At 37.5% G+C, this 25,368-nt stretch overlaps 1 protein-coding gene across 2 annotated transcripts in view; it reads left to right on the forward strand.

Annotated features, from left to right (window-relative positions):
* The first annotated feature begins 731 nt into the window (after positions 1-731).
* DSC2 (desmocollin 2) overlaps positions 732-25,368 on the forward strand; it is a 32,273-nt gene continuing 7,636 nt past the window's right edge. For both annotated transcript variants that reach the window (XM_028098335.2, XM_088019725.1), the window contains exons 1-11: positions 732-800; positions 8,256-8,340; positions 9,431-9,630; positions 10,566-10,685; positions 11,952-12,107; positions 15,475-15,619; positions 16,556-16,722; positions 20,519-20,653; positions 20,901-21,086; positions 22,583-22,839; positions 23,204-23,346. In XM_028098335.2, the coding sequence (XP_027954136.1) occupies positions 732-800; positions 8,256-8,340; positions 9,431-9,630; positions 10,566-10,685; positions 11,952-12,107; positions 15,475-15,619; positions 16,556-16,722; positions 20,519-20,653; positions 20,901-21,086; positions 22,583-22,839; positions 23,204-23,346 (1,663 nt within the window). The remainder of the gene's footprint in view (positions 801-8,255; positions 8,341-9,430; positions 9,631-10,565; positions 10,686-11,951; positions 12,108-15,474; positions 15,620-16,555; positions 16,723-20,518; positions 20,654-20,900; positions 21,087-22,582; positions 22,840-23,203; positions 23,347-25,368) is intronic.

Genomic DNA, 25,368 nt, shown 5'->3' on the forward strand with positions numbered 1-25,368 from the left:
CCTGACCTGGCCATGACATTTCTAAAAGCAAAAACAAGACCCCCAAAGAAAGGCGTGCCACAGATGAAAACCCTTGGATGTCTGCAGTACATTTACTCCAGCGAAGAGTCCCCGGAGTTCCTCTGCACCGGGTAGGCCTGAGGCAGCTGGGACAGAAGGTCCGACCTCGGAGCCGCTCGCCGGCCGAAAGGGCAGCGCGCGGGGCGGAGGCGGGGCGCGGGAGCGCGCCCAGGCCCGCGCTGCCTTCCCTAGGCCCGCCGCGCCCGGGGAGTGAGTCTCTGTACAGTCAGGGCTTCTGCTGGGCAGGGCCAGCTGCTAATCTTACAGGCGGACACCGGGGCGGGGGAGGGGGCCCGAGATGGGGCATATAGGTGGCGTCCGCTGCTGAGAAACACCTAGCGCAGGTACAAGGGTGGCGGCGAGAGGGAGTTCCCACCTGTTGCGCTCTTAAAGAAATGAAGACTTGAGAAAATACCAAGGAGGGGCAGATCGGTGTCTTGCGCGCGCGCCTGGAGCCCCACCCTCGGCCAGAGGAAAAGCCCCTTGGGTGGCAGGCAGGCGCTTCAGAGAAAGCCAGAGGAAAAGCGCCTCTCCCCGCGCGCCACCTCCTGTGCCTCCCACTCCTCCTGCGCGACCGGCCCAGTCTGCACTCCCGCCGCGGCCTTTGGCCCGCCGAGCCTTCCCACCCCGGCCTCCGGGCGCCTCTCGGCGACCTGTCCCCGAGAACTCCCATGGCGCCCGCCCGCCCCACGCGCTCCCGGAGCGGAGCCCTCTGCGGGCACCTGCTGCTGGCCCTCACGGTGAGTGGCAGCCCGGCTGCCGGTTCCCGGGAGGGGGCTCCGCTCGATGGGGGAGCCAGGGGAAACTCTGGGAACAGGGGTGGGTGGGGGTGGCGGGCAAAGCGGAGGTTAATGTGTCGCCGGCCGGTTGAACGAATGGAGTTGTTGGAATGGGGGAAGGTTGCCAGAAAGAGGTTCGCGACCTGGGCGCCGAGCTCCCGAAGGGGAGGAGAAGGGAGTCATCCGTAGATGTAATCAGCGCAGGCAGATAGAGACGCAGACGCCAGCAGCAGACGCCCATCCAAAGCCGTGGCCTCTGGGGACGAGCGCGGAGCGCCGCTCCTCCGTGCCTCTGCCGTTCCGGGGGAGGGTGCTGTCCACGTCGGCCGCGGTGCCCGGTTCCGGCCGCGGCGGAAAGGAGCGCTGGGCGGACGGGACCGAAAGTGCCCTTAGGTGGGAGGACTACGCCCCTTTCTCGGGCTTGCTCTCAGTGTGTCCGTGTGCGTGTGCGTGTCTGTAGAGGAGTGGTCTCGACACTCGGCCTGGAAATGATAGATGGGCGGGCCCTAGATGACCCTTTGTATAGTTCCCACTGTCAGCGTGTGCGGTTGCTACCCCCTTAATCTTTAGGGAAATGTTCGTCCGGATCTCTTGTGCAGAGGCATCTGGATTCTTCTCTTTTGCCCTCTCGCTCTAACTTCTTCCCCACTTTAAAGAACACAGTAGCAATGACCTCACCCACCCAAATCTGGGAGTGAAAAGGGGTGGCTTGATTTGGGGACGGACAGTTCCCCGCCCAGGCAGAAAAGCCTGGGGTCCCATGGCCAGGAACGGAGAGGGGGGAGGCAGAAGGTACAGGAATTCAGTGCCAGTGGACAGCCCCTGGCGAGTTTGGGATCAGAGGTTTCCCAGACTGGACGCCCTGAGTCCCCTAGGAAGAGAAAAATTAAATAGACCAGGTGCCAGAAAGTGCTCAACCCGGTAGTGTCTCGTTGAGCCCCAGGCGTTGGAGCACAAGGTTGCCTGAAGGACAAGGGGACAAACCTGGAGAACAGACAGCAGGAAGATTCCTTCTGGGAGTGCTGGAGCTGGGGGGATGAAATATTCGGATCATTTCACTTCTCAACCGCTCTTAGTTTACAGTGAATTCCTTAAATTTTTAAGTCATGAAATTGTAGTACTGTCATTACACAGTCTTTCTCTAGGAGTTCTATGGACTTCAGACCCTTAGTTAAATTCCCAGGGCACATTAGTATCATAGAAAGGGCCAGGTGCGCAGCAATTAGTATTTTATGGTTGAGAAAACCGAGAATGGAATAAATAACGGTCACAACATATGTAGTTGATGACAAAGAAATGACTTTGGTTAGATCCCTAATAAAGTTCCCCCTTCTTTTTAAACCACTGGCCATTACTCTTTGAAGGAAAAGGGGCTAATTAAGCATGGACAGTAATAGGTGTAATTAAGCATGGACAGTAATAGGTATGGGCAATAAATAGCATTGCTTTGCATATGCTTACACACAAAACTTTCTCTGTGTGCTCTCAGGTCCTTTGTGGAAGAAAGACAATGAAGTGAGTAAACTAAAGGTGACTTTTCTTAGCTTCAAAGCTGGATTGGCCAGAAGTGGATAGATAGCAAAGCACCCCTCATCCTGCTACATTCTAGCTGGAAGGTGTTGTGTGCGTCCTTCTAGCTGCTCCGGTGTCTGTGTGCATATCAGGGCCAAGTCCTGCCAGCCTCAGGTGGTTCTTGTGCTCGTGAGCCTCAAGTGTGATAGATGTGTAAAGAGCGTTTGAGTAGAAGATGTTATTAAGTAGGAGCGAATAATTCCTATTCACTGGGGGAACACCCTTTACATTTCCTCGTCTTCCATGTACCCAGTTAATCCTTCACCATTCTACAAAGCAGCTTCTCCCTGCTTCCTAGTACCGCCTCACCACACACGTGTCTTAACCACTTGAACTCTGGTTTCTACCCAAACATCTAATGAGGCTGCTCACTCTCTAAGGTCATAACGGATCTCCACTGCTAAATATAAACCATTCCTTATACAATTCCACCTTGTAGATTGTGCCTTTATTGAAATTCACTCCCTTTTTTTCTTTTGACCTTCCTGTTCCTGACTACTCAGAATCAGACTCCCTATTCTAGGTCCTGTCTGTGAAATATCATACAGGTGACTCCTTAGATGAAATTTATTTTGGTAATTGGGATGTCTTCATTAAACAATAAGTCTTTATATCTACCCAGTATGATGTGTGACACAGCAGTTATTATCTTCTCAAACAATGTTGCTTTTCTTCTGACATCCTGTATTTCAGTGAATGACACTACCATACACCTTGTTGCTCAGGTAGGATGTCTGGAAGCTGTTTGCTTTTCCTTCCTCACTGCTCCCCTCCCCAAATCCATCATTAAGTCCTATTAAATCTACATTCAGAAATACCTTATGGATATCTCTGCTTCTGTCCATCATCTCTGCTATTACTTTTTGCTATTACAAATAATGTCATAGTGAATAAACTTGTGTGTATATGTCATTTCATGTATGGGCAGGTGTATGAATAGAATAGATTAGATTACCAGAAATGGTATTGCTAGATAAAAGTATAAATGACTATACTTTTGGTAGATATTAACAGCTCCTTCACCCCTCCATAAAGGTTGTACATGACTAGATGGAAAGCTGTTTTATAATGGGTGTCATATCACATCATTGAGGATATATATAGAGTATTATATATAATATATAATGTATATAGTATACTAATATATTAGTTATTATATTAATATACTATAGTATTTTAGTATAGTACTATACTCAGTATAATCTCCGATATTATATATTATAGAGCATGCTATATTATACGGTATTATATTATACTATATATCTATATATATAGTATGAGACTACTTGATCTAGGCAGTCGTTTGGCAAAAGATGAAGTCGAACCCATAACTCATGTAGAACACAGAAAAGTCCAAACAGATGAAAGGTTTAAATCTAACATATGATGCCATACAGTTAATAGAAGAAAACATGGTGAATTCCTGTTTAAGTTTGGAGTCAAGAAGGCCTATCTATGGTTCACATGGCTTAGATTTCAAAAGCCATTTATTAATATTGAGAAAACCAATTATATCAAATTATGATCAATATTATAAATAATATAAATCAGTTATATTAAGACAAGTGTGTGTGTACACACTTGACCATGGCAAAAATAACAACGCAAACAAAAATATTATAAGCAAAGTCAAAGGTAACTCAGATTGGAAAAAAAAAGTGCAGGTCATATTTTAAAAGGCTAATCTACAAGTATATAAAGAGCTCTTATAAATCAAATAGTCCAACATGAACATGGATATGAAAAAGTCCCATAAAATACTAAAAATGGCCCCTAAAAATATTTCAGCCTCGCTCATAATAAGAAAAGATGTAGTTAAACTTCAGTGATATATTCCTCATTTGGCAAACACTCAGAAGTTTGACAACACACAGCATGGGGAAGAATGTGGTGAAATAGGAACTCCTATAATTGCTGAGTATAACAAAGTTAGAACATTAATGGACTGTATACAGTTATAACAAATACAAATAGAAACTCTTTTACTTCTTCCTTTCCAATTTGTATGCATCTAATATCTTTCTGCCTATTCATATACAAAATGGCAGTTTTAATTATTGACTTCATAGTATTTTTAAAAAACTGCTAAGTCTAATATCCTTTCATTGCTTTTCTTTTTCATAATTTTCCCATCTATTCTTATTTATTTTTCCTTATGACCTTTTAAGTCAGCTTGTCTAGTTCCAGAAAAAATACTACTAAGATTTTTATTGACATTATGAAATTTATGATTTAACTTAGTGGAAATTGATATATTTATGTTGATTTTTTTTCTATCCAAAATAATGATATATCTTTCTTTTTGTGTGAGTCTACTTTGTGCCCTTCAGAAATATTTTCAGATTTTTCTCAAGTAGGGCTTTACATGTTTCTTGTTAGGTTTACTCCTTGGCCTTTTACCTTTTCATTGCTTTTGAGAATAATTCCTTCTCTTTCATTATATTATTTAACTTGTATTTATGTGTACAAAGACTAAAGATTTCTGTATTTTAATAGTTGTTTCTGCTCCCTTACTGCAATTCTATAGTAATTATAGTAATTTATAGTATTATTAGTTTTATAGTAATTTATTAGTTGATTTCTTTCAGTTTTCCAGGTAGTCATATCAAATGCAAATAGAGATTTTTTTTTTTGCTTCTTCCTTTCCAATCCATATGTCATCTGATATTTCCCTCTTGCCTAATATATTTTAATGTAATGTTAACTATAAATGATGACCTTGGAAAGTATGTTGTTTCTGAGTTTAGTGGGGCTGCTGCTAATGCTTTACATTAGATGTTGTGATTAAAACATAATATAATATAAAAATCATCTTGAAGAAGTACTTATTAACTCCTTGGGGGCTTTTTTTTTTTTTAAATCTTAGGATTGTTACTGAATTTGGTCAAACGTCTTTCAGCATCTATGGAGGTGATTACATGCCAGGCCTTCTTTAATCAGTGGCTTGAGGTTCCCAGACCAAGCAAGTAAGGTGAATGTGAATCACAAATCCATTCAAGGACCAGTTTGCTTCAGGTTCCCTCTATGGTGAAGGTTTTACATTTGGGGTCCCAGATTAATGTGGGCAGCTCTTTTCTTAGATCTTAGGCAGGTCTGTGCTTGATTTTCTTCTCTTTCACTGAGGCCAAACAACCAGAGTCCAGTCTTTTTTCAGATCAGAAGTTGCATCTGATTACCACTCTGTGTTTGAGCTTGATCCTCAGTTTCTGCCTAGCAATTCTTTGTTAGATGGTTTAGGACCGTTAACAAAAAAAACATATCCATTATTTTTCATTTTGGCATTTCCGCCCCCCCGAATGACCTAGCTGCCACTGGAAATGAGAATCATTCCCCTGATCTATTCCGCACACTGCTCCGACTCACCTTGTTCCAGTGGGAAGCCGCATATGTCATTTATCTGCTTAAAGCAAATCTTTGGTTTCTTACTGTCTTTAGGAACAAAAAGTTCCATATACTTAGTTAACACTGTTCAGAATCTACCCCACACCTACTTCTCTGAATCCATTTTCTTTTATTTCTTTTCTAAGATTTTATTTTTAAGCAATCTCTACACCCAAAGTGGGGCTCAAATTCACAGCCCCGAGTTCAACAGTTGCAGGCTCTTACTGACTGAGTCAGCCAGGCGCCCCTGAATTCATTTTAAACTTTGTCCCTCTTGTGCTGTGAGCATCAGCCTTTCAAGATTTTGTTTTCAGACCTGTGTCATCTCTGGGCTTCACATTTGCTGTTTCTGTATTTGGAACATGGACGCTATGCCTCCTCTTGACATGGCTAATGTACAGCCACTCTTCAGGTGACCTCACCTCGCTCTTACAAGAGGCTAGCTCCCCCTGCTATCCTATCACACCCTGTACCTCTCTAGTAGAGCATTTATCCTACTTTATTGAAATTACCACTCTGTCTTACCCTTTTGAAAGTTTCATGAGGATCATGTTTACTGCTCTGTGTCTGGTACATAGTAGACATTCAGTAAATATTAGTTAAATGCATGAATGAATGGATGTCCAGGATACTGTTCTCTAGAGCAGTGAATTAGTCCAGCCATTTTTCACCTTCTCTGCTGTTTTCACCTTAGTCCAAGTCACCATCCTCCCTCTCTTACATTTCTGCTGGAACCTCCCAACTGGTCTTCTTGCTTCCACTCTTGCTTCTCTGTAGTCTGTTCTCACAGGGCCACCAGAATGAGTCTGTGTAAATGCTCACCACATTATGCCATTCCACAGCTTCTAAACCTATGGTTGCTTCTCTTTGTACTCAGAATAAAATCTACACTCCTATTATGGCCTTTTAGACCATATGTGATATGCCCATGACTGTCCCTTTAATATCATCTTATATCACTCTTCCCTCACTGTGCTTTCCTACCATGACTGCCTTTTTGTTCCTCTAACATACCAGGTAAAATCCTCTTCCAGGGTCTTTGTTCTGGTTTTTCTTCCACCTGGAAGACTCTTCCCCAGTTAGTGAACTGGTTTGCTTCCTCATTTCATGCGGGCTTCTGGTCTTCCCTCTGTCACCTTTTCTCCCTGTTTTATTTTTCTTATAACATTTATCTCTTGGAATTACATGACTTTTGTATATTTATTTTTTTTTGTCTCACATTATAAGGTAATCTCCATGAGGTCAAGGACTTTGTTCACTGCTGAACACTGCCTTGTACGTAGTAAGCAACCAGTAAATGTTGGTTGAATGAAGAAGTAGATGCATGTTTTCAACGACCTTGAACTGGACTCTTCACACATCTCATTTTACTCCTGTCCTCTCTAAGATAATACAGCCAGTGAAGGTTCTTCTCATCTTTTAATTTCCAATCCAAATAGTCTCTTCACTGTGTCCATCCCTAATTTCCAAATGACATGTAATCACTGCCTTGCCTGATCCTCCATATATAACTTAAATTGGATAATTAAATGTATATTGGCATGTGTAGTGGAAATAAAAATGTGTATTAGAAATAAAAATTTTAATCCAAATTTTGATTATTTTAATTTGTGTTTATAGACTTTGTAAATATAGTATCAATGCTAGTCAGCTATCTTGCTTTTGGTTAAAAGCCTTTGCAAAACTGTAGAATTGTTGAATCTTTCAGAAGCGTGCATTATACAGTTTTAGGGAGAACAGATTTAAATTTCGGTGTGTTCAAATATATATTGTATTGGAATTGCTTACCATAAATCACTAACTCATTTAAAAAATTTTAAGTGAAATATTTTGTAGAATGACCTTACTGGTCACTTACGAGAAGATGCGCCTTCAAAATAAAATCATATTTCAAAGTTCTGTGCTTGTTTGTGTGGGGTCGTAGATAAGTAATCTCCAAGTCACTCCGTGATAATGAGTTGATGCTTCTCTTTAAAGCATTGGGTTTTTGTTTAAGATACTATTGATTTGGTACCATAGTTTCATAGGCAATTGACTATTAATTGAAACACTTTGCTGACTCTCTAAATTTGTTTTTGTTTGTTTTTCCTGTTCACCTACCTGTGCTGCCTTCCTAAGTTTTTAGTGCTCTCACATTGGTTGTCATTCATTCCTCAGTATACTCACTATATTAGTCAGTGAATTTACCGTTAGCTCCTTTTTACAGAAAAGGAAACAAAACCCAAAAGGGTAAGGAATTCTTGGAGTTTACATGCTTTGCGAAGGAGAGAGCCATGACTCTTGGTCTTTTGTTTCCTTCCTCTCCACGTAACTTTGTTCTGATTTCTACTGCAGTGTGTTTTTAAATTTTACTTTGCTACTTGTATAAACTAATTTATAATTATACCAATTTCTAATTTATATGAACTATGTACAGATTAAAAGGATCTTTTTTTAATGTGTAACACTGATTTGATGTTTTAGATCTTAACATTTACCTGTGATGCCTGCAAAAAAGTCGTACTACAAGTTCCCTCCCAACTAGACGCTGAGAAATTTGTTGGTAGAGGTAAGAAACTGCTAAAATGTGTAATAGATCTTACTTGGTATGATCTTGTAAAATTAGTGTCATTTTTTAGAAGGATAGCTGTATTGGAATCAATAGTTAAAACTAATATATTACATTATCATTTGTAATGCACATAATATCATTCCAATAAAAGAAATATTGTCCTTTATTGAAAACCACGACTATATGAAGTGGATAAAAAGGCTTAGTTTGAGTAACAAATAATTATTAATATTTATATTACATGGGGGTAATGGCATATGTTATAACATACTTCTATGAAATTGAGAAATAGTATTGAATCTATTTCTTGAGTTTAAAGGTATTGTTTTTGGATTTTAATAATAAAACATTTTGGTATTTTACTGATACATATTTCCAGAAATTGCTTTTCATCAATTATTTATTTATTTTTTTTTTTGAGAGAGGGGGAGAAAGAGCAGTGGGGGCGGGGCGGAGGGAAAGGGAGAGAGAGAATCTTAGACAGGCTCTGCTCAGCGTGGAGCCTGACGCAGGGCTCAATCCCACAATCCTGAGATCATGACTTGAGCTGAAATCCAGAGTCCCACGCTAAACTGACTGAGCCACTCAGGTGCCCCTTATCAATTAATTTTTTTCACATAACTCAAGCTTACAAGGAAAGAGCAGACAGTGAGAACACAGAATATAATGACTCTAACAATAGATGCAAAGAGTTAAGAAATATTTTTATTTAATAACTGCTGATTAATTTTCTAGATTCTGTTTAAGTTCTCTCATGTGTTACTCTATGGCTAATTTCAGTTAATAACGAAAAACTTCTTTTGGTATTGGTTTACATACTAAAACACTGGAACTCACACGCCTTTATTTTAGGACAAATGTCTCTTTTTTAAAAGGACATAAAGGAGGTATTTGAAGTGACATATGTGTTTATGCACAATTTAATTAACCATATAGTTTCACATGTACTTCTAAAAATGCAACATTTACAAGTGTCAGTGTAATTTTAAGTTTTTGGCTCCCCACCCCCAAATGCATAGATTACTGTTAGCACTATATATTGTTTTGTTTTACCTTACAAATGATTGCATGTGTATATTTTCTACAGTTAACCTGAAGGAGTGCTTTCAGTCTGCAAATCTAATTTATTCAAGTGACCCTGATTTCCAGATTTTAGAAGACGGTTCTCTCTATACAACAAATGCTATTCTTTTGTCCTCAGAGGAGAGAAGTTTTACCATATTACTTTACAACACTGAGAACCAAGAAGAAAAGAAACTACTTGTTCTTTTACAGCATCAAACAAAGGTACACCAAACTATAAAAATGAAGCATAATGAATTGTATTCTGCAGGTGTAACATTACCAGGGAAGATGTGGAATCAGAGATGACGTGGGATAGTTCAGCTTGGTGAAGAATGGAAACCATCATGCAACTTAACAGTGTTCAAATGGTGGAAAAAGGTTTTGCCACATCAGTTATTCTAGGTTGTCATTGCTTTTCATTTGGGACACAAACAGAGAAATTGGGAGGCTACAGCCTGAGAATTTGAGATTAGACACAAAGAAGCATTTCTTGATCTTTTCCTGTAGAATAGATTTCCAAAACAAATTTTGAAACTCTGTCTATATGTATCTTAGACAGCATAATTTGTAGTCTTAAAAAGTAGATGACTATTTTAGGTTGAGATTCAGACCTCAGGCATGCTTATTGGACTCTGACACCAAAGATCCAGGTGATTTCTATTTAACCATCGGCCATAATTCAGTGCAGCAGCTTGAGAGTTATCACCATTTTTCTCTCCCCGTTCTGACACAGATCTCTCTGTTGGTCCCTGGCTCTTCCTAGTTGCTGGTGAGTGGAAGGTGCATATGCTAGATTTAGAAGGTCATTCACTTTATTTCTTTTCCTTGCATCTCTCTCCTCCCATGGTTTTGCATGGCAGTATGGCAACAGTAACGTTGTTGGTTTTGTTTTTGTTTTTGTTTTTTTAATTTTGCTTCTAGGCTTCCAATTTCATCTCTCCTTCTTCCATGTTCATACCAAGTTATTTTCTTGAGCGTACTGATGTGTTAACAGAGAGGACCGCTATTTCTTTGTTATCTTTTTAGTTTGGTTTTTAAGCACCACCGCGGTCTTACACCTTCCCAGTTAATCCTCATGAGAGATGTGTCAGAGTTCCAATATTTGCGAATAAAGTAACCATGGAATTTATTATTTTTTTCCTGTGTTCTAAATTGAGGTATTAAAGAAGAGGCATTCTAAAGAAAAAGTTCTAAGACGTGCCAAGAGAAGATGGGCTCCTATTCCTTGTTCGATGCAAGAGAATTCCTTGGGTCCTTTCCCACTTTTTCTTCAACAGGTACAATTTACTTTCCTTTCACTGTGAAAGTCTGTGGTTTCCATTTTTTTTTTTTAATTTGGGCGATGAATATAAAGTTATTTTTAAAAACAGTTCTGTATGACTACATGAGTATGTGTATTATATGTTTCAGTAAATGGGTAAAAATATATATCTTTATACCAGCATACACTTTTTTGCAGTTTTAGTCCTGAAAAGTCCATTTATGAAATTGTAAAACACATCTAGCACTCTCAAACACATGGTTCCTTAATGAATTTTCATATTAGCAGCATGTTGCCTGGGCGCATAGTCTAGAAACCCCAAACATCTTTCATAATAGATGAAATTGCTGACACCAGGACAAATGCCATGAAGGGCAAAAGACACATACATCCTTTCCACTGTTAATCCCCAAGGCCACTACTTAAATCATACTGGATCCACATTTTCTCTCTCTTTCTTTCAGTAGCAACCCCAGTGAATCTTGCCTTCTTCTACTACCCATTGCCATGACCATTGAGTCCTTGACTTGGGTTTCTTTTCTCTCAGTTCTTGAAATTTGAGAGAAACTCTCCTTTATATCCCACCAACAAATTTCATACAGTTGAGAAAAGAGCATCTCAAAGTTGAGAAAGAAATCGTTTGAAAATCATTGTTAGTCATCCTGACATACAGTCAAGATCTTACTAAGAGGATCAAAACAACTTGGGAAAAAATTTGCTTTTTGAATCAAGTACCAGAATATCACACTTGCCAAGATGTTATGTCATTTCTATTCTCCCCCATTTCCACCCATCCTTTCACCTCAGCTTCTATAATAAAAAGATGCTGACAAATAATAGAAACTAATTAAGGAAAGCATTTCCCATGGTTTTTCCCTGTGTACAGTAACTTTAAACCTAGCGTCTCAAATGTTATGTATAATAAAACTTCAAGTTTAAAAAATTAACGAAAGAGTAATTTTTCATACTCTGAATACTTTGTTTTCTCAGACAGTTAAAGTCTTAAATGTTTGGTTCATATAGGTACCATTTAGTGTATTTCTCAGTTATTCGGGAAAACTAAGACACTACTACATTATTTTCCTCATGCCTTGCTCTTGAAATTTCTCAATTATTAGCCTTCCTTATTCTGTTGCTGTTTTTTATTCATACATGATAACAAATTAAAGGGGGCAATTACTTATTGCAACAAAAATGGCAACATGATTGCATAAACATATATAGGTGAAAGTTTTGCTGAAATAAAAATTTGTCTCTTATGTATATAATATCTACTTTCCAGATTCAATCTGACACTGCACAAAACTACACTATATTCTATTCCATAAGAGGACCTGGGGTGGACCGAGAACCTACAAATTTATTTTATGTAGAGAGAGATACTGGAAACCTGTATTGCACTCGTCCTGTGGATCGTGAGGAGTATGAATCTTTTGAGGTAAAGTCTAAAGTTTCCATATTGTATTAGTAATTATTAAGCTTGGCTGTTTCATCTCCCATTCTCAATTTGCTTACCTTTTTCTGTTCTCTGAGCTTGTTGTCTCTGCTCTGGCTACATCTGATAGCACAGACTTGAAGCAAAAAGAGCTTTATAGAATAAAGAGCATTAGATTCTTAGATTGGTGTTGGTATGATAGTTTCACTTTTTAAAAAAGATTTTATTTATTTATTTTATATATAGAGAGAGCATGCCTGAGTGGGGAGAGGGACAGAGGGGGAGGGAGAAGGAGAGGGAAGGAATCTCAAGCAGACTCTGTGCTGAGCAGGGAGCCCAGACACAGGGCTCGATGTCACAACCCTGAGATCATGACTTGAGCTGAAAGCAAAAGTTACTAACCGACTGAGCCACCCAGGCATCCCTAGATTTAAATATTTAAGTTTGGAATTGCTACAAGATGGCCTTCTAAGTACCTGTGATGTTCTGCTTTCTCTGAGAGCTGTTATGAGAAAAATTGGAGTTGAAATTCATATTATAAAATTAAAAGAAATAAATTGCATTCCACATACAATTTATAGCCATGCATTTGTTCTATTTCTAACTTTCCTTTTTTAAAGTAAAAAAGTCTCATGAAGAGAATTATCTAAATATAACTACCAATATGCATGAAATTCTAATTAGTAGAATATAGGATAATATTCTAGTTAACTGCACCTGGGGAATTTGGAGTCATAAGAATCCAAAGTTATTGAAGATCCAGAGAGTGGTATTTAAAATCCATGCACTGGAAACTTTCAAACAAAACAAAATAATAGAGAAATGGAAAGATATTCCAGGCTCATGGGTTGGAAGAACAAATATTGTTAAAATGCCCATACTGTGCAAAACAGTCTATGGATTTAATGCAGTCCCAATCAAAATACCAATAGCGTTTTTCACAGAACTAGAACAAACAATCCTAAAATATGTATAGAACCACAAAAGACCCTAAATAGCCAAAGCAGTCTTGAAAAGGAAAAACAAAAATTCCAGACTTGAAGTTACATTACAAAGCTCTACTAATCAGGGCGCCTGGCTGGCTCATTTGGTGAAAAATGTGACTCTTGATCTCAGGGTTGTAAGTTTGAGCCAATGTTGGGTGTAAAGATTACTTAACAAAAATAAAATCTTTAAAGATAAATAAACAAAGAGCACCTGGGTGGCTCAGTCGGTTAAGCATCTGCCTTCGGCTCAGGTCTTGATCTCAGGGGCCTGGGATTGAGCCTCATATCCAGCTCTGTTCAGCGGGGAGCCTGCTTCTCCCTCTGCCCCTCCCCCTGCTTGTGGTCCCTCTCCCTCTCTCTCTCAAATAAATAAATAATTTTTTTTAAAAAAAGATAAACAAAGCTGTACTAATCAAAACAGTGTGGTACTGGCATAAAAATAGAGACCTATATTAATGGAATAGGATAGAAAACCCAGAAATAAACCCACAATTATATGGTTGATTAATCTTCACCAAAGGAGGAATGAATATACAATGGGAAAAAGACAGTCTGTTCAACAAATGGTGTTGGGAAAACTGGTCAGCTACATGCAAAAGAATGAAAAGAATGAAACTGGAACACTTTCTTATACCATACACAAAAATAAACTCAAGATGGCTTAAATGTGAGACCTGAAACCATAAAAAGCCTAGAAGAATGAACAGGCAATAATTTCTCTGGTATCAGCCATAGCAACTTTTTTTCTAGATATGTCTCCTGAGGCAAGGGCAATAAAAGCAAAAATAAACTGTTGGGACTACATCAAAATAAATAGCTTCTACACAGCGAAGAAAACAATAAAACTAAAAGGCAACCTACTGAATGGGAGAAGATATTTGCAAATGACATATCCAGTAAAGGGTATCCAAAATATATAAAGAACTTACAAAACTCAACACCCAAAAAACAAATAATCCACTTAAAAATGGGCAAAAGACATGAACAGACATTTCTCCAGAGAAGACATTCAGATGGCCAACAGACACATGAAAAGATGCTCAACATTGCTTATCATCAGGGAAATGCAAATCAAAACCACAATGAGATATCACCTTACAGCTGTCAGAATGGCGAGATTCAAAACACAAGAAACAACAAGGATTGGCAAGGATGTGGAGAAAAAGGAACCCTCTTGCATTATTTCTTTATTTTTATGAAAGATTTTATTTTATATATTTATTAGAGAGAGAGAGAGAGAACATGAGTGGGGAGGAGGGGCGGAGGGAGAAGCGGATTACCCGCTGAGCAGGGAGCCTGACACAGGTGGTGCTCGATGTGATCACATCTCACGACCCCGAGATCATGACCTGAGCTGAAGTCAGATGCTTTACCGACCAAATCACCCAGGCGCCCTGAACCCTCTTGCATTGTTGATGGGAATGCAAACTGGTGCAGCCACTGTGGAAAACAGTATGGACATTCCTCAAAAAGTTAAAAATAGAACTATCCCACAATCCAGTAATCACACTGTTTGGCATTTACCCAAAAAATACAAAAGCACTAATTCAAAAGGATACAAGCACCCCTATGTTTATAGCAGCATTATTTACAATAGCCAAATTATGGAAGCAACACAAGTGTCCATTGATAGATGAGTGGCTATGAAGAGTGGTATATAAATGCAATGGAATATTACTCAGCCATAAAAAAGAATGAAATCTTGCCATTGCAATGACGTGGACGGAGCTAGAGAGTATCATGCTAAGTGACATAAGTTAGAGAGAGATAGATACCATAGAATTTCACTCAAATGTGGAATTTAAGAAACAAAACAAACATGCAAAAGGAAAAATAAAAGAGAGAGAGGCAAACCAAGAAACGGACTCTTAACTATAGAGAACAAACATGTTACCAGAGGGGAGGTGGGTAGGGTGATGGGGGAAATAGGGGATGGGGATTAAGGAGGGCACTTGTGATGAGCACCGGCTATTTATGGAAATGTTGAATCACTATAGTACACCTGAAACTAATACAACACTATGTTAACAACCGGGATTAAAATGATAGACTTAATAAAACAAAACAAAACCAAAAAACCCCACAAAATAATCTTCAAGACTGTTCTGGGAAAATAATAATAAAAGTTGTTAACACTCATCCCTAGTAGTACAGCACTAGTAAAGAAACCAGGATTATCTATGTTATTATATTAGATAAACATAAGATGCTGTAGTACACCATGGCATTAACCACCTCCTGTGACATTAAGGTTACGTCGACATCCCCAAACAATAACAAGTGGTGAAATTCACGCCGCAGTGCTGAACAGTCTCCAAATTGAAGCCAAAGGAAGTTGGAACCATATTTCAATTTTGCTTTTCTCCTTATTTAACTCTTCACAGCTAATTGCCTTCGCCACAACTCCGGATGGATATACTCCAGAACTTCCACTGCCCCTGGTAATCAGAATTGAGGATGAAAATGATAACTACCCAATTTTTACAGAAACAACTTACGTTTTTACCGTTTCCGAAAATTGCAGAGTTGGTGCGTACCTATCTTAACAATGTATGGCAACTTAACATTTTAATTCATAAATTGAATTTCACTCTGACCATTGGGAGGCAGCATATTCCGCTGGCAAGAACGAGGGACTTGCCAATCAGGGTTGCTGTGGGTGGGAATTTTGCTCTGCTTTTCACTAGCTGTGTGCTCTGACCTTGGGCAGACTTCTAGTCTTGACAAACCTTAGTTTCCTTATCTGTAGAATGGGTTATGATATGCAAAATTGTTGTGAAGATTAAATGATGCATCGTACACTTGGAAGGCTAAGTCTAGTGCCTGAAAACTAGAGAAATTACTCAATTACTTACTGTGTGAGATAAAATAAATACTTCTAAGAGAACACACTTTAAAAAGAATAAGTCTTTGAGCAATTAAAGTCTTAGCCTTGAAGAGATCTACTGATATCCCATACTGATTAAACGATTGGCAGTACTCTGAGCATTATCATAAAGGTCATTGAGAGTAATACAAAGGTTTTCTCAATCTTATGTCAATGGACCTTATCAGCTGGAAGTCAGAATGCAATTTTTGAGTCTTCCAGAAAGATCTAAGTAAACCAAGAGTTTTGGACACATTTTTGACCATTTGATCAATGTAAGGGCAGACTTAGAAATAGAAGTTAAAGAGTAGTTAGAATTCTTTAGTCTAGAAATACAAGGGCAGTGGATGGATATTATCAACATTTATAAAATTATACAGTAAATACGGACATGGTCACCAAATTCCCAAATGTTAGAATGCTGGGAAATATTTAAAAATGATACTTCATATAAAAGTCTGCAAATGTATAAAAACTACTACTCAGCCATATAATTAAGTGGTCCAAAAGCTTTCTGAGGTAGATGGAAAGGAATGAAATAAAGGGGATGTTGAAAATGTAAAAGTTTTGGAAATTAAAGAGGATTTTTCAATATGTAGGTTCTACCGTGGGACAGGTATGTGCAACTGACAAAGATGAACCTGACACGATGCACACGCGTCTCAAGTACTCCATCATCGAGCAGTTGCCAGCATACCCCACGCTGTTTTCCATGCATCCAGCTACAGGCGTGATCACCACATCATCATCTCAGCTAGACCGAGAGGTAACATAAATATCAGCAGACAAAACCTGATTATCACATCGCCATTGAATCATCTCTGTATATATCTCATATAGCACCTGTAGATGTGTTTGTGAAAAGCATGTTGTGAATCTAATTTTAGAAAAGTTATTAAGTTTGCTGATGGAAGTCATTAACCTTGCAGTGTGCTAATTTTGAACTGCTAATCTGTTCTCTCTTGAAATGTATGTTTTACAAAGTCAAGTCACCTAATATTAACATTTTTTAGTATAATAGTAAAAACAGGAAATGTCAAATATGAAAAGTGAAACTTTTGGAAATGTGCAGACATTTGTTATTCACAGATAACAATGCTTTTTTTTTGCCTGTATCATCCCTTCCCCAACAATCTCATCTACATTCTTCCCCTTACATAGTTTAAGAGGAAATTTATTTCTCTTTGATCTCCAGTTTACCATTTTCAATCGACTGCTTGAAATCCTGATTTGGATGTTTCACAGGTACCTAAGATGCAATACACGTAAAATCGAACTCTTATTTCCTTCTAAACATGCTCTCCTTGCCGTGTTTTCTAGGTAAAATGACATTAATACATTCTTTTCCTGTTGATAATTTTTCTCTTGTCACCCTGAGTTCATGTTCTCAGAATTGTATTTGATGTCTCCTCTTGCTCCCTTGTTCAGATCACTTTCCCAAACATGGTGCTGTTACCTCCAAAATTACCTTGTATTTATATTCTGTCCATTTCCACTGCAGCTATCCTAGGTTAGTGAGTCATTCACTTGGTTATTCAACTATTACCTCTTCCACCAAGCATTTACTCATCTGAATTCTTAGAGTGTTTATCTGGCCTACTTACTATGTTTATAATCCTTAATCTTAAGGTATAGTAATACATGTTTGTCAGGTATTTCTTTGATTCCTAAAACTTCATACCAGATTCATTTCATCTTCCTCATGGATTAGAGTAGTGGTCCTCAAATTTTCTGGTCTCAGGACCTTTTATACTCTTAAATATTATTGAAGATTCCACAGATCTTTTGTTTATATGGGCTCTGTTTATTGGTATTTATTCCATTAGTATTTAAAGCTGACAAAAGTTTAAAATATTTATTTATTCATCCATTTAAAAATCATAAATATATTACATGTTACTATAAATAACATTTTTATAAAAAACAATTACACTTTCTAAAACAGTAAATAATTTACTGAGAAGAATGACACTATAATGTATTTTTCCAAGTCTCTTTAATACCTGGCTTAATATAAGACTGGTGGGTTCTCATATCTCCTTCTGCATTCAGTTTGTTATAATATGTAGCTTTAGCTAAAGTATATAAAGAAAATGCAACATGAGATGAAGTTAGAAAAGAGAGGAGTATTTTTATAGTAATTTTAGGTCATTGTGGCTACTCTTTTGATACTACACCAAAACTTGACAAGTTTTGTTTCATAAATGTTAGTTTCATAAATGTGTTTTTTGCAATGTGCACTCTAAAGCCTTATCAAGGAGCTTTTATAGTTTGTTATATTAAATCCATTGGTCTGTCTTGTACTCTGGACAATTTATCCATGTATAATTTTGTAACATCATGTGTTGACCATTTGGAAAATAGTGTTTCACTGAATTATGTAGATCTTCCATAGATTGACGCATTTCATTAAGCAATATAGAAAAAAAATACACCTTTTCACCTCCCTTGATATCACAGTGGTTGATAAAAGTTTTTCAGAAGTCTCAATTTGTTTGAAACTCCAATTTATCATTGAAAACAAATAGTTGTTTTCCTTGAAGTGACAGATTCACTTTATTAAGATATAATGGCTTCCAAATACACTAGTCTGAATAACGATAGATGTCTTTCATGTAAAAATGGTATTTTGTGCAGTAAAACCCCCAAAACAATAACTGGTTTAGTTCTTAAATAATCACACAAGTACTTCCCTTGAGAAGAACATCGTATGTTATGTAGCAGAACTGCTTTATGCATACCTCCCATTTCTTCACTAGACTATGGGTTGGCATTTAATACAATTTGATAAAATTAATCATTTTTTACTGCATCTACAAGGACATTCCTAAGTGAAATTATATTTTATTTTATTACAGTTGTATTTATTTTATTTATAAATTCATTTGTTTTTACTATATGTGCCAGTGAAGAGTACAGGATCATTTACAGAATAAATGAATGAATGAATTGCTGTTATAGCTCCAGAAATTATACAGATTTTTCATGGGATTTATGTGCTCGGGAAAAGCAGATTATAGACCAAATCTTCTTTTATCAAGTCTTGAATAGCTCCTTCTACTAAGTCAGTTGAAAACATTGGACTAATGAAGGCGTCTTGGAGTGTTACCCAAAAGTGCTCTGGAGACACTTATTGATGCCAGGATTCCAGCTTTCATCTGTTCCTTTCAACCCCTTAAGCTCTTTTTTTTTTTTTTAAGATTTTATTTATTTATTTGAAGGAGAGAGACAGTGAGAGCAGGAACACAAGCAGGGGGAGTGGGAGAGGGAGAAGCAGGCTTCCCGCTGAGCAGGGAGCCCGATGCGGGGCTCGATCCCAGGACCCTGGGATCATGACCTGAGCCGAAGGCAGACGCTTAACGACTGAGCCACCCAGGCGCCTTAACCCCTTAAGCTCTTTAAACATCACACTTTTTCTTCTACCTGAAGATATCACAAGTTAATATTTAGGTCCCAAACTTCATCTCTTTCTTTGTCTTATTAGCCAGTTGATTATTTTAAATAAATCTTAATTCACTACAAACAAAATATGTATTCTCTCCTTGAAAGCACACTAACATGAGTTTTTAAATGAGGCCAGTATTTTTCAACTCTGCCTATGTGACTGATTATGAAAGAAGAGTACATGAGGAAAATCATGTGTGTAAAAAGCATAGAGATAGAGAAATTTTAGTTTTATTTTAGGTAACAGACAAAGTTTAAGAAGTGATGGAGTTGAGAGAAGGGCAAACCTTCTTGGTAGAAGGGCAGGATGGTTTTTTACATATTATTTTGTCTTATGAAAAGAGGTGAATTATATAGGAAGGGTATTAGTATCATTGTTTTGTGGAAGAGAAAACCTAGCTAAAAAGACTTTTCCGATGGCCGGAGAGATTACATTTGTTATTTTTAGAGTTAGGAAAAGAACCCAAGACTCCTCAAATTCATCCAGAATGCATTATTATTAGAATTGCTTTTAATCCTTTCATGCCTCAGTACTTAGGATAAATGGAACGTTTATGAAGACAAACACATTTTTTTTTTAAAACTAGCAATGAGCCTTCTACAGTCCCTGATGAATGTAAAGCCCTAAGAACCAGATTACATTTTCCATAGAGAGAAAAAAAAATTACAGTTCCAGATCTTTTTATAAATGTAAATATTTAAAAATCTGCCTTTTTTATGGGAGGCTATTTTACTTTATTATTCAAGACTGGTGTAAGAGTAACTGCTATATATTTTTCAGCCTAAGAATGTACTTTGGATAGGAGATAAAGATTTTGATTAACTGCTAGGCAATTTAAAATGTGCTATGGCTACCCCTTCCCTTTCTGGTGAGTAAAATTAAAACCAATTTTTCTATATTCTATATAGAGCAGCACTTTAAATTTGAGAAACTACTCTATTTTCATAAATTAATAGAAAATTACTAGTGTGAGGAGATTAGTCTTTTGCCAGTACATGAAAGCTATGAAATTTAATAGTGTACTTCTTAAATTTTTAATGTAAGAAAAATTAGAGTGTAAAATAAGATTTCAGTTACAATGTTGCTTTCACTCAATAATTAAATTCTTTCTTTTCAGCTAATTGATAAATACCAGTTGAAAATAAAAGTACAAGACATGGATGGTCAATATTTCGGTTTGCAGACAACTTCAACTTGCATCATTAATATTGGAGATGTAAATGACAACTTACCAACATTTACCCGTACTTCTGTAAGTACATGATAGTAATAAAAGAAAAATGTAGGTCCCGGTGTTAATTGCTAAACATGCATAACTCCATCCATGCCTGTCCCGTTATTTCAAATGCAGTGTCCCCAGTCACATGACAGTAAATTGGACTTAGGGTTTGAAATCATGTAAACATAGTCCTTGGAAATGAAAAGAACTGAGTTTATTTCCCACAGTGCTCTATTTGTGACAGTTACTAATTAAGGCTTTTTTGTTTTTATTATTTTAGTATGTGACATCAGTGGAAGAAAATACAGTTGATGTAGAAATCTTACGTGTTACTGTTGAGGATAAGGATTTAATGAATACTGTGAATTGGAGAGCTAATTATACCATTTTAAAAGGCAATGAAAATGGGAATTTTAAAATAGTAACAGACCCCAAAACCAATGAAGGAGTTCTGTGTGTGGTTAAGGTAAGAGTAAATTAGTTATTTGTAGTTTATAATATCATAAATTAGCATACTAGAACTTAATGAAAAGAAGGGAATTCTGGTAAATATAAGAATAAAATAGATACATCGGTAAATATAAATGCTGTGTTCTCCATAACTGTAACAGGATGAGTATATTCAAATTGGAGAACCTTTTATAAAGTCATGGTATTTAAAATAATATTGTATGTGTGTGTGTGTGTTCAATAGTATCCACTTTGTAACCAACATGTCTTAACAATTAAAAAACTGGCACAGCTTTGATGCCTGTGGGACAGTGCCAAACTTTCCTAGCCCATTCTTTCTGTAGCTGAATCAGGGAGCCTTCACTTATTTCCTGAATTTCCCAAATGGTGAGTTGTTCCTGGTGAGACCCATAGGGACAGCATTTGTAGATTTGTTCATCTATATCTAGCATACATTACAACCGTAGCTTCCTTCTTGGTTGAGAATGGGAATCCTCAACCATTCAAAGATGCAAATACTTGTGAAACCTCCTTCTAATACTATTCTGCAACATCTCAGACTTCCCTGCCAATTCAGCAGCCAACTGGTAGCCCATAAAGCTACCTGCTTTGGACACAGTCATAGTCTTATTTCTGCTGCATCTTTAACTAGAACATGATTCTATCCTGGGTCCATGTAGTTTCCCTTTTGTACATATTCACAAAGAGCATGAATCAAAAATGACAAATCCTTTTTCTTACAATGATGAAAATTATGTGGGTTAATTTCTATGTTTCAAAATAGCAGAGAAATGTCTCTTGAATCGTATCTCTTGCCTCATCCAACGCCTGCCCTAATCCTTGGTATTCTAAGAAGCAATTTTATCTCCGTGAAGTCCAAGACCTGACAAAATTTCTGTCTTGCAGGAAATGGCTTTACCTATTCTCATTACAGCTACATATCAGGCAAGATAAAATAAAAACCTTCCATTAAATTTGGTACTACTGGTTCTTTAAAAAGTAACTGGGATGGAAGAGCTAAAAAAGGAAAGTGTAATGTCCATGAGCTTTCTATTTTCTTCTCTGTCCTCTCTCAGAAGCATTTTATAAAATTTGACCCACATTTTCTACCCCAAACCAGGTACAGATAATTTTATTCATTTCAGAAGGATAGGATAAGCTGACCCAAAATGAATGGAGTAGTAAATAACCATTGATTAGGGTATGGAGGTCCTAAAGTAATTTCTCAAGTGTTAACCTTGAAACACCTGCATTAAATGCTTTTTGAATTCATTATCAGGACCTCTTGATATTACTGACAGTTGAGAAACAGTCTTTGTTTTGTTTTGTTTTGCTTTTCTGGTTCCACCCAAATACTGAATCAGGTGGATTCCCCTCCTCCAACCACCACCTGGTTTCTGGGTATATATTTAATATTCTCCTGACTATTCTCAACACTAGTTATGTATGCCAGTTAGCATGGCCACATCCTAAATGTCTTGATCTGATTTTCACGACACTTGTGTTTTGTAGCCACTGAATTATGAAGAAAGACAACAGGTGAACCTACAGATGGGCGTAGTTAATGAAGCTCCGTATTCTAAAGAGGCTAGTTCACAATCAGTCATGAGCACAGCAACAGTTACCGTAAATGTAAAAAATCAGGATGAGGGCCCCGAGTGTAGCCCTGCAGTGCAAACTGTTCAAATTAAAGAAAATGTGCCAGTGGGAACAAAGAGCAATGGATACAAAGCATATGACCCTGAAACAAGAAGTAGCAGTGGCATAAGGTATCCTGTTTTAGTTAACTCCAAATTTACCATGTTTTTAAAATTCATAACTTGTTGGGGCACCTGGGTGGCTCAGTCGGTTGAGCGACTGTCTTCGGCTCGGGTCATGATCCCAGAGTCCTGGGATTGAGCCCCGCATTGGGCGGGGAGGGTGTGTGTGTGTGTGGGGGGTCCTTGCTCAGCGGGAGGCCCACTTCTCCCTCTCCCACTCCCCCTGCTTGTGTTCCCTCTCTCGCTGTCTCTCTCTCTCTGTCAAATAAATAAATAAAATCTTAAAAAAAATAAAATTCATAACTTGTTTTGATGCCAGAATTGTAATTTGGCCTATGATACAGTTTGTATTTTCATTCATCATTACTAACAGGTATAAGAAATTAACTGATCCGAAAGGGTGGGTCACAATTGATGAAAACGAAGGATCAATCACAATTTTCAGAAACCTGGATAGAGAGGCAGAGAGCATCAGAGATGGTATATATAATATCACAATTCTTGCGTCAGACAAAGGTAAGAACTTTGTGTTTAAGCCCATCAATTTCCACCTACTTACATCCTCAGTTTGTAAACCACCAACATCTATTTGAAATCAGCTGCATATATTCTCAAAATGTATTTCTCTCCAGAAGACATAGAGCAATTGAAAGGTTTGCTGTAATTTATTAACTCATGGCTGCTTTCTAATAACACCCTCAGTTTTCTTAATTATAAAATAATTTAGTAATAGAAATACTGGAAACCATAATTTATTAAAAGTAAACAAACACTGAAAATTGAGAAAGTTATTTTAGTAAAATTAGCTTCAATTTATCTAGTCATTTCTTTTAAAGTATTCGCTTTGGCAGGAAAATTCATTGCATGAAGAACATATTGATTACTCCATAGTGCATTCCTACAAAACTGTTCTATCTTTTTACAGGAAACTCTCAGTATACTTGGGGATTAGAATTCTAATTAAGGACATTATATAAAAATAATCATAGTCATGATTAATGGTATGTTATAAAATTAGAAAGACAACCACTGAATCCGTAAAACCATATGAAATGTAAAATGTTCTGTGAGTCCTACAAAATGGAGAGGAATATGAGCACAATGGTTATGTATGAGATCCATTTAGTGCATAACATACATTTGACGTTTGTGCATCCATAAACTAAATATGCTAACTACAGCAAACATAAGTTATTACACTATAGTTTACAACATTAGAGTTTAGAAGCAATCTTGGAAGATGTTTTAGGTATTTCAGTTCTCTCTAAATGAATGAGAAATGGTTCCTACCCATTGATTGAATCGGTAAGGTTGTAGTTATTATTAATTTAACTTGGATTAATTAAAGAATGTCCTTTAAAGGCCTCAGTTTCCTTTGTCCCTTTGTCAGGACATGCTTTTTGGTCAAAGGCAAGTGAAAAAGAAGAATAACATGAAAATCAAATCTGTTCTTTTTACATTTCGAACAGCCCTTGGCAAATGGCTTGTTGATGGATCAAATAAATTTGTTATCCAGAATTAAGAGATTTGGGATATAATTTTATTCTACATTATCCTTTGTTGAGAGGAGATAAAATAATTGAGAGTTCAAATATTTGTATGGAGTTTAGATGAGCTAATCATCATTGTGGAATAGAATAAAAGTGTCATGGGGACTTTCCCATTCATTTCTGTTGAAGAGGGTAGGGACTAAATGTTACAACTATTTATTTTATGAACTGAGATCATACAAAAGGGTTTTTTTTTCCTTGTTTTGTTTTTATCTTTTCTTAAAATCTATGCTGGCTAATTTCATTTGGACCCTCCCAGCTGCTTCCTAATGAAAGATGCTGCCTTGTGAGCAGTGACCTCAGGTCCATTCTCTCTTCCCATCTCCCTGCTTCTCTACAGCACTGGCTTTCTCTTTCTAAAACTCTTGCAAGGCTTCTGTGTGTAAATTTTTCCACGCTTTCCTCTGTGGTCCATATGCTTTCTGGTACTACCTTCTGCTCTCCTGAACCTAGCTATTTCTTCAAACTTGGGTTCAATTTCTCTCTTCTTCTCAATGTCTTCTCAAATTAAACTCTCTTGGCAGTGTCATTCAGCTTTAGGTTTCTATGTTTGTTGTATTATTCCAGCTTTGGGGAGGAGTGTGTTCTCAAAATTTTTGAAACATTGATCAGGAGGGTGCCACGCAGAAAAAAGTCACAAAACCATGGGTAGTTCACTTTCCGTGACTTCATATTTGGAATTAGTACTTAACTCACATAGAATTGCGTTAATATTAGAAGGTGAGCATTGCACGCATACACTCCAATGAATTAGAGTATTATTTATACAGTCATGAAACACTGAATTAGATGTCTAAGATCTTCGGTTTAAATATTGTACACCGATACGAATCACAATGCCTCAAAAAATGGAGTGAATTGCACAACTCTAAAGGTGAATGGAAGGGACGTTGAGGCATTTAGCACAGTGGTAAAAGAGCAGACATTGTAGAGGTCAATTTTTAAAGACAAGGCAATCAATCAGATTCAGCCAGTAAGCCACGTGCTT

Source organism: Eumetopias jubatus, unplaced genomic scaffold, assembly GCF_037043125.1.
Source record: "Eumetopias jubatus isolate StellerSeaLion01/CBP00866 unplaced genomic scaffold, mEumJub1_p1.0 scaffold_16, whole genome shotgun sequence".
In the NCBI taxonomy this organism is placed as follows: domain Eukaryota; kingdom Metazoa; phylum Chordata; class Mammalia; order Carnivora; family Otariidae; genus Eumetopias; species Eumetopias jubatus.